Source organism: Phoxinus phoxinus, assembly GCF_949152265.1.
Source record: "Phoxinus phoxinus genome assembly, chromosome: 20".
In the NCBI taxonomy this organism is placed as follows: domain Eukaryota; kingdom Metazoa; phylum Chordata; class Actinopteri; order Cypriniformes; family Leuciscidae; genus Phoxinus; species Phoxinus phoxinus.
Window position 1 is genome coordinate 8,210,335 of NC_136895.1, and position 16,258 is coordinate 8,226,592.

General features: G+C 37.8%; 1 protein-coding gene across 4 annotated transcripts in view; it reads left to right on the plus strand.

Annotated features, from left to right (window-relative positions):
* Nucleotides 1-2,225: 2,225 nt before the first annotated feature.
* Nucleotides 2,226-16,258, plus strand: part of grm7 (glutamate metabotropic receptor 7) — a 237,621-nt gene continuing 223,588 nt past the window's right edge. For 2 of the 4 annotated variants that reach the window (XM_079593751.1, XM_079593752.1), the window contains exon 1: nt 2,265-3,353. In XM_079593751.1, coding sequence (XP_079449877.1) covers nt 2,874-3,353 — 480 coding nt within the window. In that variant the 5' untranslated portion in view covers nt 2,265-2,873. Of the gene's footprint in view, nt 3,354-16,258 lie in introns of all 4 variants that reach the window. The other 2 variants (XM_079593753.1, XM_079593754.1) reach the window with 2 other exon arrangements.

The following is a 16,258-nucleotide window of genomic DNA, read 5'->3' on the forward strand; positions in this document are numbered from 1 at the left end:
CACTGTACAAATTCATATAAATTAACCACCAGTTGGCAAAATGGTTACAAATTGCCATGATAGTGTGTTGAATGATTCAAGAATGAAGCAAATAATCGTAACTTTTTGCCTTTTTGGTTTTGGGGTTAGTCACATTTTCGTTTTTGTTATTCTTATCAATGGTGATTCCCTGTAGATTGTCATTACAGCGTTTTTGGTTACACTTTATTTTACAGTGTCCTTGTTAGATATGTTCTACGCTATCTCACGACCAATTCGTACGAATTTGTACGAGTGATTAAAAGGTGGCTAATTCGTACAAATTTGTACGATTTGTCTAAACCCACGTGATGGGTAGGTTTAGGGGCGTAGTCAGGGGTAGGTCATTCCTATGAATTCATACGATTTTGAGGATACAAAATTCATACGAGTGAGGTCGTATGAATTGAATTAGCCACCTCGTAAAATTTGTACGAATTGCCGTGAGATCGGGTTGATATGTTACATGTACTTACCATATAAATCACAGTCAATTATGCATAATTACATGCAACTAGCGCTCAACCAGGCCCTCAAAAGGCTAGTCCTACCTTAACCCTAGAGTAAGTACATGTTGTTAATTAATATTCATTAAATGTATAATCACACTGTAACAATGTCACCTTAAAATAAAGTGTAACCCTTTATTTTAATGTGATGTACTTGCATACTTACTCAAATAAGTACTGAGTAAATTAATTAAATACAGTTACTATAGAGTTACGGTTAAGGTTAGGTTGGTTGAGGGTTAGTTGCTTGTAATTATTCATAATTTACTGTTATTACTAGTACATGTAGAAACGTACTATGTAAATAAAAGTGTTACCATATTTTTTGAAGCAGGATAAATGTAAAAAATACAGTTTAAATAATCTATGATATATCTGGACCAAATGTCCCCACAAGGATATACAAATCACTTGCACTTAAAATTTTAAGTAGCCAACTACCAATGTGAGGAAAATAATAAACAATTCTAAGCAATACAAATAAAATGTCATAATGAAAATGTAGAAATGCTTTTAAAGGTTTGTTAGGGTTTGGTTTAGGAAATAGAACATGACGTGCGTGTGTGTGTTCACGTCATTAGTTCAATGTAAAAACAATTTAAGCTATTGGAACTTCCCTACCATAATATAATGACAAATGTCTCTCTCTCTCTCTCTCTCTCTCTCTCTCTCTCTCTCTCTCTCTCTCTCTCTCTCTCTCTCTCTCTCTCTCTCTCTCTCTCTCTCTCTCTCTCTCTCTCTCTGTGTGTGTGTGTGTGGTCTTCCAAATGTCTAATTATAGCTTGTCCAGCTACAGCTATACAATTCGCCACACTGTTCTCTGTTTTCAAATACTTGTATTCCAAGTATTCTGCAATATTCTTGGTACATTCAGCAAAAAAAGTCTCTGGTTTGGTACAAAAAAATACAGGTTGAACATTTAACTTAGGTAACACACAGTGCAATATTCTCTACGGCAAATCTCCAGAACGGTTTGGAAGGGGACCTTCATACGAGTGCCTTCAAGAGGGAGCAAGATAATCAGAAACCATAAGATATTCTTTCCATTTTGTAGAGAGAGAGAGAGAGAGAGAGAGAGAGAGAGAGAGAGAGAGAGAGAGAGAGAGAGAGAGAGAGAGAGAGAGAGCATAGTGGGGCGGTAAAATCATGAATTGATGTTGACAGAATTCATTTCCTCTGTCAGCCACAGTCGCTGCATTCAACAGGAAAAACAACGCGAGTCTCTAGAGCTGAAACATATTCCATAAACCCACATCAGTGAAATAATGTCGTGCGGAATGCGATTTTGTCAGAACACAGGCAGACTGAATGAGGAGTTTATTCCAATATGGTTAAACGTTTGAGAAGCCTTTTCTTTCCTTATAACACAAATGTTGAATATCTTAACGTTAAACCTGCATTTAACTTGTAAACTTCTGTTGGAAACCTCCACTGCAACATCCCTCCCTTGATATCTCACGATTAATCGTTGTCTTTAATGACTATGGCTTTATTATTCGCGTCACACAGAAGCGTATTTTCTTTGAGGGCTGACCAGGATGAGTAACACGACATCGATCGTGCGTTGAGTCATTTGACAAATCCATATTTGATTCTGGGTGGAGAGAGAGAGAGAGAGAGAGAGAGAGAGAGAGAGAGAGAGAGAGAGAGAGAGAGAGAGAGAGAGAGAGGAGGAGACTCGCGGGCTGTCTTCTTGTCTCTTGTGAGGATTTTTGCAAGACCAAAAGACGTATTATCGGCTAAGCTTTCTTTCTTTCTCTCAAATGTAATAAGCAGCACCTGCTCCGAGCGAAAAGCCTCGGCGAAGTCCTCGACGGGAGGATGTTACGGATATCTCACCTGACATCGATTTTCAGCAACATTTCCCCCTGACCGTCATACGCAACGCGTTATTCAGAACGAAAACTTTTTGCCGCCTTTATTTATTTAAAAAAAATACATCGGTTGCAACTCAGTCGAGATGTTTTTACAGCGGCGTTATGACATCAGCGTGGATTGGACGCTTTCTAGTCGAATATCGCTGCACTTTAATCCGTTTTGCGTGGAAGTGTGTCTGATTTAAGGACTGAAAGGTACTGTGTGCATTTTAGTTTGTTTTCCTGTCTTTTTCTTTGTTAAAAGAAATAATGCAGAATATCTAAGCAACAAGCGTCGCCATACGATGCGCACTTTCCCAAGGAATAACGCATCCTTCTTGCGCGGTGTTTTTGGAGAAAACCTCAACGTATTCCCACATCAATCTTACTTTGATAAGGTCTATGGCCGTTACTAAGATCAAATCTGTTTTTGTTTACCTGTAAATACTGTGAAAAGTGCCTTTTTCTGTTTCCTTACGACAAGGAAACCATGGCTTGCTTTCCATGGCGGGTATTTTGGATAATTCAAGCGCTTGTGGATGTGACACTTTCGCAGGAAATTTACGCTCCTCATTCCATCAGAATTGAGGGAGATTTGACCCTGGGTGGCCTTTTCCCGGTCCATGCCCGTGGGGTCTCCGGGGAACCGTGTGGAGATATCAAGAAGGAGAACGGGATACACCGGTTGGAGGCGATGCTTTACGCCTTGGACCAAATCAACAGTGACGACGAGCTTTTGCCCAACATCACTTTAGGTGCTCGGGTTTTAGACACATGTTCGCGAGACACGTACGCGTTGGAGCAGTCGCTTACTTTTGTGCAAGCTCTCATACAGAAAGACACGTCGGATGTGAGGTGTACGAACGGCGAGCCCCCGGTGTTTGTCAAACCCGAAAAGGTGATTGGAGTCATAGGGGCTTCGGCGAGTTCAGTGTCCATCATGGTCGCTAATATACTGCGACTGTTCCAGGTGAGTCTGAGCTGAAGTGCCCAATAGTAGCCTATATATATATAGCCTACCACATGTGCTGGTATGAGTCTTTGCGTCACGCTTTCATGTCATTTCACCCCGTATGATTATATGACATCTGATTTACAACAACGCATAATGATGTAAAACACCTCACTGCACAGTACAGTATAATGACAGTTGTTAGTGTGTAAAGGCATCATGTGTTTGTAAATCATTTGTGTAGCCAGAGGAGGTTGTTAGTCATAATCAATGAATCGATCAGGCATCGACTCTTCGCACAGGCAGAGAGGCTTTTTAACGGGGTTTCTTTGTCTTTCGCTCTCTATTCATTTTCAATTTCAAAGATATTTACAGGCAAGTTTGCTTGATGCAATCAATATTACCAACGCTTCTATTCTATTCTATTCTAATCTATTCTATTCTATTGTGTGTAAATATTCTATTGTATTTATAATTTATAATCGTATTTAATAAAATTAGTATTAAAATTCTATTAATATGCAATAAAAAAAGATAAATGCCTATGGATATCTTAATTAATCTTCAATTTCAATTTATTTATTGGCATCGTTGCTATATATATATATATATATATTATATTATATAACACATTTTAATGCCATAACATAAAAATAACAGTATACAATAAATAACATTCAATAGAGTACAAAATTAACAGTTTGATCTGTATTTCTATGTGTTCTTCCCTCCAATGTTTTGTATTATTATTATTATTATTATTAATAATAGATAGCCAGATCACTCTATAGATTCCATAGATTCCATAAACTGGATGCCGTTATATTACCCACCATTCCTGCAATGAAAGACATTCCTTCTCTGTTCCCACAACATTAGTCAATTTCAGTCAGATTATCTTAAATCATGCATTTTGGCAGATACACCGGGAGCATGTAAAAGATCTGAGAACAAGTTATTTGGAATGTACAATAAACCACCAACGAGAATATGTACAATCCCCCAGACTAATTAATCAAAATCACTCCTTGTAGGGACTTAAATGAACTACTTGCAGTATCCAAAACGTAAACGTGTCCAAATATGGCACGTGAAGTGATAATTGCGTCCCGCCCCTTGGTTCTGAAGTGTGTGATTACCGATACAGCAATTAAAACCGTAACAGTCTATACAGTTGCCTGTAATGATGTGAGAGGATTATTCAGCCTTATCTATGTTCTGCATCAGAGATAAACACAGCTAATGACATCCCACTGGTCTAGGATAATGCAAACCTCATTCTTCTCCATCAGTTTTTTGCTCTGTTTACCAAAGGTTCGCTTTTGGTCGGGTAGTTTGAGATCTCTAAGCATCAAATCCGGGTGGTAAAACTTGAACGTTCCAGGTTCATTACATTTCAGGTCTATTTGCGGCTTGCTGTCAATCATTTTCACTTGTAAACACAATTTGTAAACACAAGGAAAAATTGTGGTTACAGTAAGACACTGAGATGGGAATTAAATGGGGCAACACAATAATTGGTTTAAAAAAAGTATAGCCACAAGACTTTATAGATGTTCACATGACATTAGTGTGCACCTGCGTATTCAACACATTCTTACTCCCAACTCGTCACATATTGACGCTTGTTCAGGACATCACTTTTTGATGCACAGGGTACTGTCATTTTTTGACATGCACACTGCACCATTGCTTTAAATGACAAAGCTTTGGGATCATACTCATTCGATTGACATGGGAATGGGAATTTTATCGGCATAAATTGGGTTATAATGTCGCCAGTATGTTGGGGGTGTGATTTTCAATTTAATCAACCAGGGTAATTTTATTTACATTTATTTTATTTACATTATTTAGACATGTTTGAGCATGTAACCCAACACCACCCCTAAACCTACTCAATTTCCACTTTTACAAATGCAAAGAAATTACTGTGTTTTAATCTGACGCATAAGGCAAACAACCGAATGCAATGGCGTACCGTGCACGTCGAAAAATCGAGTGGGGAGTGAGAACGATGGCTTACAACATCCCATCATGACCATGTAAAGTTGGTAAGCCCTGTAAACATTACATAGAAGATTACTTATATTTAACTGTTATTTTAAATGTAATAACTCAATAATTAACTAAAAATTAAACCACTTAGAACAGTGTTCCTGCTAATAAATGACAATTTATACAACATAATACAATAAAGAATAGCGCTGTAAGATGTCTGCTAAAGATATGTTAATCTGGAAATCATCTGCTGTGTAAAAACATCTGATAAACGTTTTAGAAAAAAAAAGTTTTACATGCATTCTAAATCTTAAACATCTCAAAGACATCTTCTAAATGTCTATATTACATCTAACAGGAAACGTCCTATTGCTGATGAGCAAACATAAAAAAAAATACATCTTGCAGATGTAAATGCAGACATCAAATAGACCTTTCCGAGATCTACTAGTGCTATCAGGGAAGTGACTTGTCCAGTTGACTTCCATTATGTTGACTAGAGCTGCCCCTAATAGTTGACTAAACGTTTGTTGACCAATTTTATTAGTCGGTTAGTTGCAGGAAAAAAAAAAAATCAACCTCAAATATGGCTTGTCATTTGAAACATGTACCGTATTTTCCGGACATTAAGTCACACTTTTTTTCATAGTTTGGCTGGTACTGCGACTTATAGTCAGGTGCGACTTATATATCAAAATTAATTCATACTGACTGAGATGAACCAAGAGAAAACATTACCGTCTACAGCCGCGAGAGGGCGCTCTAGTTGGCGGAGTTGTTCAGAAGCGACACCGAGGAAGAACTCAATGGATTCAGTGTTGTGTGATGAGATCGCGGGAGCTTGGTGAACTTGCTTACCGGTAACTTGTTGGACTCGCTGGCTAATGTTAATTTAGCCTATTCAGCCTCCCAGGTATGTGTTCTTTATGCTGTTGTGTAGCTGAATAACTGTTAATGTGTTACGTTAACATACCGGACACCTATTCAACCTGTTGTTCTGTGTGCTATTGTGTAGCTGAATAACTGTTAATGTGTTACGTTAACATACCGGACACCTATTCAGCCTGTTGTTCTGTGTGATATTGTGTAGCTGAATAACTTGCCTTTCCAGATTAAATGTCTGTTCTTGGTCTTGGATTTTGTAAAATAAATGTCTAAATATATGCGACTTATAGTCCAGTGCGACTTATAGTCCGGAAAACACGGTAAGTAGTAGCAACATTACATGGCCGCTCGCTAGGGCTGTCGCGATAATCAATTTATCGATTTATCGCACAATATATGTATTTGAACTCAATAATTTTTGGTGGCGCAAAATATTGCCCATTATGTTTACATTTTTCTGATCCCGCTGTTATCTCGTCTGCTCTCCATGACAGAGGCGAAAGCGAGGCTATGGCAGCAGCTTCTTCTTCTTCCATTGTTTTTCAATGTAAACGGAGATGTTTGACCGTTGCGCTCACGTCTTTGCAGCTTCTTATGCATAACGTGGCGAACGTAATCATGCGGTGCTCAAGTTAAAAGAAGTTAAACTTTTAAAAAACACAAGTCTAGAAAAATCGTTTTTTTTAGCAGATATTGCCTGTTGAGGAATCTGTGCCTTTGTTCATATGGACATGGACTGCTAAGTAGGGTTTGAGTTTTTCAGCAATTGTGTGCAGCCTTACTTTACTGAGAAAAGAAGGTCAGAGAAAAATCTCTAGAAGGAAAAACTCCATATAAGTGCCTTCTATGCATTTGCAGGTGTGTGTTTTCCCCCCTACTTGTTGCTTATGCACTTTTTGTTTGAAAATGTTTATTTTTCAAAGTAGGATATACTTTTTTGGACAGCACTTCCATAATCTAAATATTCTTGAGAATTCAAACTTCATTGTCATTTAAAAGTGTGTAGGCCTTCTTGCATTATTATGCTGTCATATTATGATTCAGTGGCATAAAATGGTTTTAAAATGACAATAATATCGTTTAGCGCAATTATTTCTGGGCTGATATATCGCCCAACAAAAAGTAGTTATCGTTACAGGCCTACCGCCCTCTCTAACATTAACCTAGTTAAATTTGCGCTAAGAAAAACAAACAGGATACGCTTTCTGTCATCTCCGTCTCTGTGAAGAAGCACGTCACAAAAGTGAACCAAAGCTTAATGAGTATGAAATAGGCTATTTATTAGGCCTCTAGTATATCTTTAAGTAATTAAATCAATATTAATGTGTAATTAGTGGAGTAATGCCTTAAATGAACGACTGCTAGTCGACTAAAAACATCTTTAGTCGGGGACAGCCCTAGTGTTACTGTAATTACATAATAATAATAATAATAATAATTCATTACATTTATATAGCGCTTTTCTGGACACCCAAAGCGCTTTACATAGAAGGGGGGAATCTCCTCAACCACCACCAATGTGCAGCATCCACCTGGATGATGCGACGGCAGCCATATTGCGCCAGAACGCCCACCACACACCAGCTTACTGGTGGAGAGGAGACAGTGATGAAGCCAATTAGTATATAGGAGGATGATTAGGAGGCCATGATGGACAGAGGCCACGGGGCAAATTTGGCCAGGATGCCGGGGTTACACCCCTACTCTTTCGAAAAACATCCTGGGATTTTTAATGACCACAGAAAGTCAGGACCTCGGTTTAACGTCTCATCCGAAGGACGGTGCTCTTTTGTCAGTATAGTGTCCCCATCACTATACTGGGGCATTAGGACCCACACAGACCACAGGGTGAGCGCCCCCTGCTGGCCACACTAACACCTCTTCCAGCAGCAACCTGGTTTTTCTCAGGAGGTCTCCCATCCAAGTACTAACCAGGCTCAGCCCCGCTTAGCTTCAGTGGGAAACCAGTCTTGGGCTACAGGGTGATATGGCTGCTGGCCAAAGCAGTAGTTACATGAATGTAGTTCATGTATGTAACTACTGTATGTTACATGTAACTACTGTAACCACACATTCTGGCAGAATTTTCCCAAGAACAATTCCAAGTCAAATTGTAATTTGGTATCTTGACATAAATCTGTTTACCGACCAAAATCCTAACTAGGTGGCAATTTTGTATGAATTTGCACAATGTGAAATGTACAGAAACGTAAGCAGATTGTAAAAAAAAATTGTCACCAATTCGTCCCCAATTCGCCAAAATGCAAAATGTCATGAGATTGTGTTGGATCTGTACAGTATTTAAAGCCCTAAATGAACATTGAGGGATTATTAATGTCAGACATATGTTGGGTACTTGTGAGTGTGTGGTTATCGTGAGTTTACATGAATTGTTCACAACCCAAAGAAAAAGAAAAATGGACCGATGTGCTCCATGCACTACAAGAGCTCACAATATGTAGACACAGCTTTAATAGTCGCTCATGTGTTGTTGCATTAATAATTTTACAGTAAAGGGCATGAGCTGCATGCACTCGCATGTGAAACTGCAATATTCATGTCACTTTCCTCCAGCTTCCCTCCACACGGCTAATGGCTTGAGCGGTTTCAGCGGACCTCACAGATCTGTTCTAAGAGCTTGACTTTTTGCCCTTCATAGACTGTTTAGAAAGTATTTACGGAAATACACCCGTACACATGGGACATAATGCCAGCCGGCCTGTGTCACAGACCCTCAGTTGTGAGCATTAAGAAACAAATTTAAAAGCCCATGTTGCGGCCCGCTAGCCACCTGCATCCTTTCAGAAAAAGTGTTTGCTTATTTCCCTCTGGCCTCACACTTGCTCTGAGTCTCTGACTGCTTTTATATGCTCCAGGGCTGGGATTTCACAAAGCATCCCTGTCGGCCGCAAGCTTTCCCCGAGTGCGATGAGAGCTGCGGTGATGAGGGTTGATGTGAGGAGGGCAATGCATGTCTGACACAATTCATGAGGCATACAAGCAATTTCACATTCTCCACTTCAACACATTTTGACTCAAAACACTTGTGACGCTACAGGCCCCAAATTTCATTTGGTTGTGATGGAGCTCATGATATGCCATTTGCTTTAGTGGTTTATAGTTTGTTTTTAGCTGGAAAGGGAGGGGAAGTACAATTCAGGACATGGCCATAGCAAGTGTATGTCAAGACATAGGCTTTTTGGGTTTGAAGTCAACATAAAATTAAAATCGACGTCATTGATTTTCTTAATAAACATTACTGGTCTTAATGTAAAGTACATCAAAGTAAGTAAAGATCTTCACATCAAATTAAGATAAAATGTCCCACTCTTAATTAAATTCACGTTGTGAGATATAAAGTCATATTAACAAGAAACAAAACTGTAATTGCAAGATAAACTCACATTATTAGGTATAAAGTCCCAATTTTGTGATATAAAGTTGAAAATTGTAATGTCATCTTCAAACAACAGATGTTAGGCATCTTTGAATCAAATCACGAGATAAAAAGTTCCTTTGAAATTTAAACTCGCATTGTGAGATGTAAATTCGCAAATTACGTAATGGCATCATCGAACTTCGAATGTGAAGCATCTGCGCATAAAATTACTTGCTAAAGTTTCACTCTTAGATTTAAACTCTCATTGTGAGATATAAAGTTGTATTAACAATAAACTAAACAGAAATTGCAAGAAAAAGTCACGTTGTTAGGTATAAAGTCACATTGTGAGATATAGTCAAAAATTGCATAATGGCATCTTTTGAAATTCAAATGTGAAGCATATAAGCATATTTCTTGATAAGAAACAATAGTGCATGGTATGTTTACATGACAACAATGTACTAAAAAATGTTTTTTGGTGTACTAAAAAGGAAGTTTTTCCTTCACATTTTTAATGTACAGACGACATCGTTGTAAAATCGTTTTCAAAAACGTGCAATTTGAATCCCACTTTCAAAATGTAGCTTTTTCAAACCGCTGTCACCATGTAAATAAATGGGCAAAACGCATAAAGGTTTGCATTTTTAGTAAACTTTTAGTAAAAACAGTAAACTTTTGGGCGGGTAAAGGGGTATAAAGTATTAAAAAATATATATTTTCATGATTTGTTATCACAACTTTTTATCTTTTGTCAAATCAACTTCGATAACTAATGTGTGAAGATAACATACTCTTTTGAGTTTCTGTTTATTAAACCATTCTTCTTCATTGTTTTAACTAAAATTTTAAGGCAACAAGGTCACTTGCTTTTTTAAGTTAAACCGCTTTTTTTTTTTACAGTGCATTGCGCCAAATAGTTGAAATTGCAACAAATGTCACAATTATGAGAAAGTAAAGTTATCATTCAAAGTCGCATTTTAAGATTTAAACTGACATTGTGAGATATAAATTTGCAATTATTTATTTATGTTGGCTACTCATTCTGAAGTGGTAACGATTCCTTTAATTATTGTCATATGGTAAAGAATATATATTTTTTTAAATGCCCCGCATTACAGAAGTGAAATGGGTTGCAAATGTATTTCATGTTGACTTTAATATTACAGGCAGATGAATGTTGACACATTCATTTGCATCTGGAAACAGAAGCAGTGTTATTTTTATCGATTGAAATACAGAAACATCAGTGTTTCGCCATTAAAACAATGACTAAAATGACTCTGGAATAACAGGACGCTTCTTGTCATAATGATTCTCCATAGTCTGTAAGTGACTATTGATTTCTCTGACGTCTCGCTGGTGTGCTGGCCCAGAAGGTTTGCTGCCTTGAGCTCTAGTAAATACAGTATATGTTTGCTATCACTCACTCTTAGGCCACCAACATAAAAGTGACAACAGGCACAGTGACAGAAGTCTAAAAATATCAGTGCTGTGGGACTCATTTCTCACAGAAGCCATAACCTACAAACCCAGGAATTCTTCAGCACAGATTTTTTTTAACCAGTGAGAAGCAAGCCTTAAAATGGCATTTCTTCCTAGTATTACTGTAATTATTATTAGCAGGTTTAAAACACTGCAAATGTAAATCAATATACCTTAGAGACTTAAAGGTGGATCCAGAACACCTTGGTGGCAATGTAAATACCATGTACATCAATATGGCAGTCATTAGCTATGTTTCCATCCAAAGTTGGAATAATTGGAAAATTGCATAAAACGTTCAGATTCCTGGTGTTTGGAAACACAAGCATGCGAGACACTTCTGGGAGGGAATAAAACAAACCATTTTGATGACGGACTTTGGCTCAGGCATTTCAGAATGACCAAACCAACATTTGAGATGCTGTGCGAGGGAATTGGTCCACTGGTTAGTTTTCCAATCACATCCTCTGTTGAGGCAAAATCTCAAATGTGTTTCCAATGCGTTTCCATTGTAGTTTATGCGCATATCTTATAAAATCATCCACCTCAATTGAGTGCATATGTTTTTGCACAGTTTTAGATTGTATGCGCATATTGGCGTTTCCATCCAGCGTTTTTTTTTATGTGATATCCCAAAATGTGCATAAAAATAGGTGGATGGAAACATTGCTTTTAAGTACCATGGTATTGTCATCTGATACCATCAAGGTATTTTTACAGAAGTGTATTTCACAAATGCCTCTATTTTTTCCCACATATGCAGCTTTTATTGCATTAGATGATCGACACCAAAGCGCTCTATAAACAGAGTATTTTGGAGTTTAGGCCACACACAAATCTTGTTAGGACAATAGTGCCAGGGAAGGAAGGGCCTGGCATGGCGGCACACGCTGATGGAAGACTCGGCCCACCTGGAGGTCATTGTGCTCTGATAACCTCTTCGCTCTCCTCTTTTTATCAGCCGTCTCCATCCTTTGGCTTTCGATTGGCTACTCCTCCCTCGAGGGTTGGCTTCTTTTCAACGTGAGAAATCCCAGCCTATTTATCAATATTGGCCGCTTGTGTAGGCCTGAGCCTGCCAAAAACCTGACTGCAGCTTTGCCAAATTGGAACTTTTTGTTATGCAATATTACATTTGTTCTATTGGAGAATTTACTTTTGAAAGGATCTTGTATTAGTTCAGGTATTGTGATTGATAGATAATACTGATAATTAATATTATGCTGGCTGAAGTTGTAAGGCATTACCTGGAAATGTGTTACCAAATGATACGTTACTCTCAATAGGCCTCATTCTTGAAGCACAAAGCATGACGGATTTGATTGAATGAAAAGAAATAGCATTATAAAAAAACAGTATTTATACAAAGTTCTGCCGTGAAACTTTAGATGGCGCAGTCTCGTCATTCTCTATAGGGCACAGCTGATTGGTTCCTGCTGCATCAGTAGCCAATAAACTCGCTGCTCAACCTTCAAATACTGGTCAGCATTTGCTGTAGCAGTTTGCAGTGCACTTTCAGAAACCCTCCACCTTCCCCAGCTCCACCTGTATAGATCTGCCACAGGTAATTCATGTACGCTAGGGATGGGCGATATGGCCTAAAATCCATATTGCGATATACATCGCAGCCTCTTGCGATAACGATATATATCATGATATATAAATTATAATAAAACCATTTCAGAACAGGTTACACAGACCCTAAGGAAAGCCAAACAACTGCTAAATGTTTGTTTTTTTTAAAGAAAGAAAGAAGCAGTGTATGTAGTTTTGAGAACATTTATTGTGCAAAACTGTAATTATACAACATAATGTTGCAGATAAATAAAATTCAAGTACACTAGACTTTAAGTAGCCCTAAGGTTTATATTATGGCTAGAAGCTTATGAAACCCCAAATTCAAAATTAGAATATTGTGAAAAGGTTTTCATAAAGCTGTAAGCCATAAAATAAAGGCTTGTAATATCTCACTTTGCATGTAAGGAGTCTATATAATATATTAGTTTCACTTTTGCATGATATCCTAATTTTTCGAGTTTTTCCTGTTATACGTCAACTAAAGAAAATGCTTCAAGTAAAAAGTGCAGAACAGTGCAGAAGGCACTCCAAATCAAATGTAGTTTTAGTTTGGCTATTTTTTTAAAGGACACAAAAGATGCAAAGAGCAGAAAAACGGCTGTCTTTTCAGTTAAAAAGCAACACAACAACGAATCTTAAAATCCGGCACACACAGAGATTGTGTTTACACCACTATTTTGTGAATACGCGCTGGTATTCAGTGACATGTTTTGTGTTGAGGTGGTAGAACAGATTAGTCGTGTGTGTTACCGAACTGTTGCCCCACGCACTCTGTATAGTTTGCTGCTGCTCTTCGGACGGCTTAAATCCGCACCAAGTCCAAATAATGGATGTTGCACCGATCTTTTTCACCAGCTCCTCCGTTTCGCTTTCAGCCATGTTTACTCAAGATGACGACGAATATGATGCGTTTCAGCCGGTTGCAGCTTGTGGCTCTAAATTTCACGGGTAGATTGTGTCATCAACATGCATTATCGCGATAGTGCAATAGAATTAAAATCTCTATCGTAGGCCAATTTTGTATCGTTTATATCGCATATCGTTTATATCGCCCATTACTAATGTACGCTATACACTACAACAGCAGCCAATCAGATCTGTTCCGCTAAGACCAAGACCATATCATTGTCATATCCATTACCAATGCCAAACACTCTGAGAGTTGTCAATTCACATATATATGTATATTTAAATTTCCTCTAAAGCTCATTTGAATTTGTTCTGGATGAATTAGATATGACATGTTGCCTTGGCAGCAGGTCTGAAACCAGGAGGCATCTTCATACACTAACATGTACCGAATCCATTTGTGTTGGAGTATCGTGACACCCCTCATTTCTTCAACACATCCCACGAGGCAGGTATTTTTATATGCGGCATCTCATCAGCCATTCCGCTAATCTTAATTCCGAACTTCATAATCACATTAGTTTGCTATATTGCCAGTTGAGGATGAGCTTTAAGTTACTCCCAGCGCTGTCTCTTATCTCCTGTTCAATGCCTGTCTGTGAAGTTGCTCAGCATGAAGCCAGGAAAAAATCCTCGGTTGATGTCATAAAGCACGTCTGCCATTGGCTCATCTCGGAGCTCGTTAAATGAGAGAGTCCCGCTGGGCGAGCTGCCATAAATCATTATGAGCGCGGATCTTTTTTTTTTTCTCATTTAGGAAGCGTCAATGATATACATACCAGTAATTATTGAAATAATTTCTTCTCTCCAATCAATAGATACTTCAGTTCCCCGCAGACTTCGTTGACATTTATCACATCGAGTGCAACTGATTAATTTGTATTGCCATTACCTCAACATGAGAAGGAATAATTTGTCTGAATGATCTATCGCTCTCACATCAGAAGACTATAGAATACTAACCAACAGTACTTCAGTGCTGGTTATTTAGTGGAGATCACTTCAGATTGTCACAGATAGATTAGATGTTGCTAATAAGTTATTTGCTTCACATTGAGGTTACTGATGATTTTCAAGTGTGACACATTAGTGTGGAGGGTTTGCACCGTGAGTGTGACATTGATGCATAGTGGTATTTTTTTCTTTTAGTATGAAGTAAGGACATTTGAGCGCTGAATAGGCGCCGATTTATGTTTCTGTCTATGGGTGCCCACACTCCACACCATAGTTTGTTTTTCAAGAGTGCAGTTTTTCTTTTCGTGCACTTGATGAATTCTTTAAACAAAAGTTATTTGTGTCTTGCGAAGAGAAACACACTGCAAATAAATTACCAACCAAATTAAAACATTCTTTCCATGAGAGTTGTCACTAATCGCTCTCGTGCTGATTTGAATGATGATTGTGAAGTTAATTACTTAAAATGCAATTCATCATTGTCTAAAAAAACAGAAAGCAAAAGCTTTTGTGACAGGTTGTTGTGTAATGCTCAGAGGTGGACAGTAACAAAGTACATTTACTTAAGAACTGCACTTAAGTACACTTTTGGAGTATCTGTACTTTACTTGAGTATTATTTTTTCTGGAAACTTTTACTTTAACTTCACTAGACAAATATCATACTTTTTACTCCACTACATTTCTGTCTAGGTCCTTGAGTAGAAAGTAGTAACGTCAGAGATGATTTGGGTTGCAGGGGTAGCATTTTGGTTGGAAATGAAAGTCTGGTTGACGTTAGAACTCGACTGATGTTGGTTTCTGACGTCAACCGATTTTCAACCACAATACAACGTCTGTCCAACGTTGGAGATTAACGTCAATCTGACATTGGATTCTGACATCAACATGATTTTGATTTTCAACGTTGGGTTTGGTCTTCTAAATGCAAATTTTGTCATTGTTTTGGAGCACACTAGCTTATAGATAACAGTAAGACTAACATATTCACACTAAAAGACAAAAAACTGGGAACAGCCATTTGGGTGTCTCGAAACCATTGTGGACGTTATTGAGTACACTTATTCAATCCCACTACTGGAACTGTGTTATAGAAATAAATGTGATATTGATATGAGGGCAGGCATAAATTCAGAGGAATAAGGTACTGTAAATTGGTTATTACATGCAACAATAATAATTGACATTTACTTTTATACTTAAGTACTTTTAAAAATGAGTACTTCTGTACTTTTACTTAAGTAAAAATCTGTCTTTACAACTTTTACTTGTAACGGAGTAATATTTGACCATTAGTATCTGTACTTTTACTCAAGTAAGGAAGTTGTGTACTTTGTCCACCCCTGGTAATGCTAAATACAATTATTATACAATAATATTATGACCTGCCGGGATCCGATGTGAGATCTACCAATCAGAGAGTTTCTTGAATCTCAATCGATTTTTCAATTGGATAAAGTGAATGGAGAATATATTTTTTAGGTGTTTGAGCCCCCGAGGGGCCTATGCTTTCAATAATATGAGTGGAATTTTCTACTTTTCATTTATGGACTTTTATTTAGAACTGTGTGTGAAACAAACAGTGCAAAAACAAAGAGTTTACACTTCTTAAAGGAGAACTCCTATCAATATTAACTTTGAGCTAATTTTTTTGTAAATTTGGAGTGCTGTCAATACAGAGAACAATGACAAAAACCGTGTTATCCTCTTTTTAAAATTTGCACCCTGTTGAC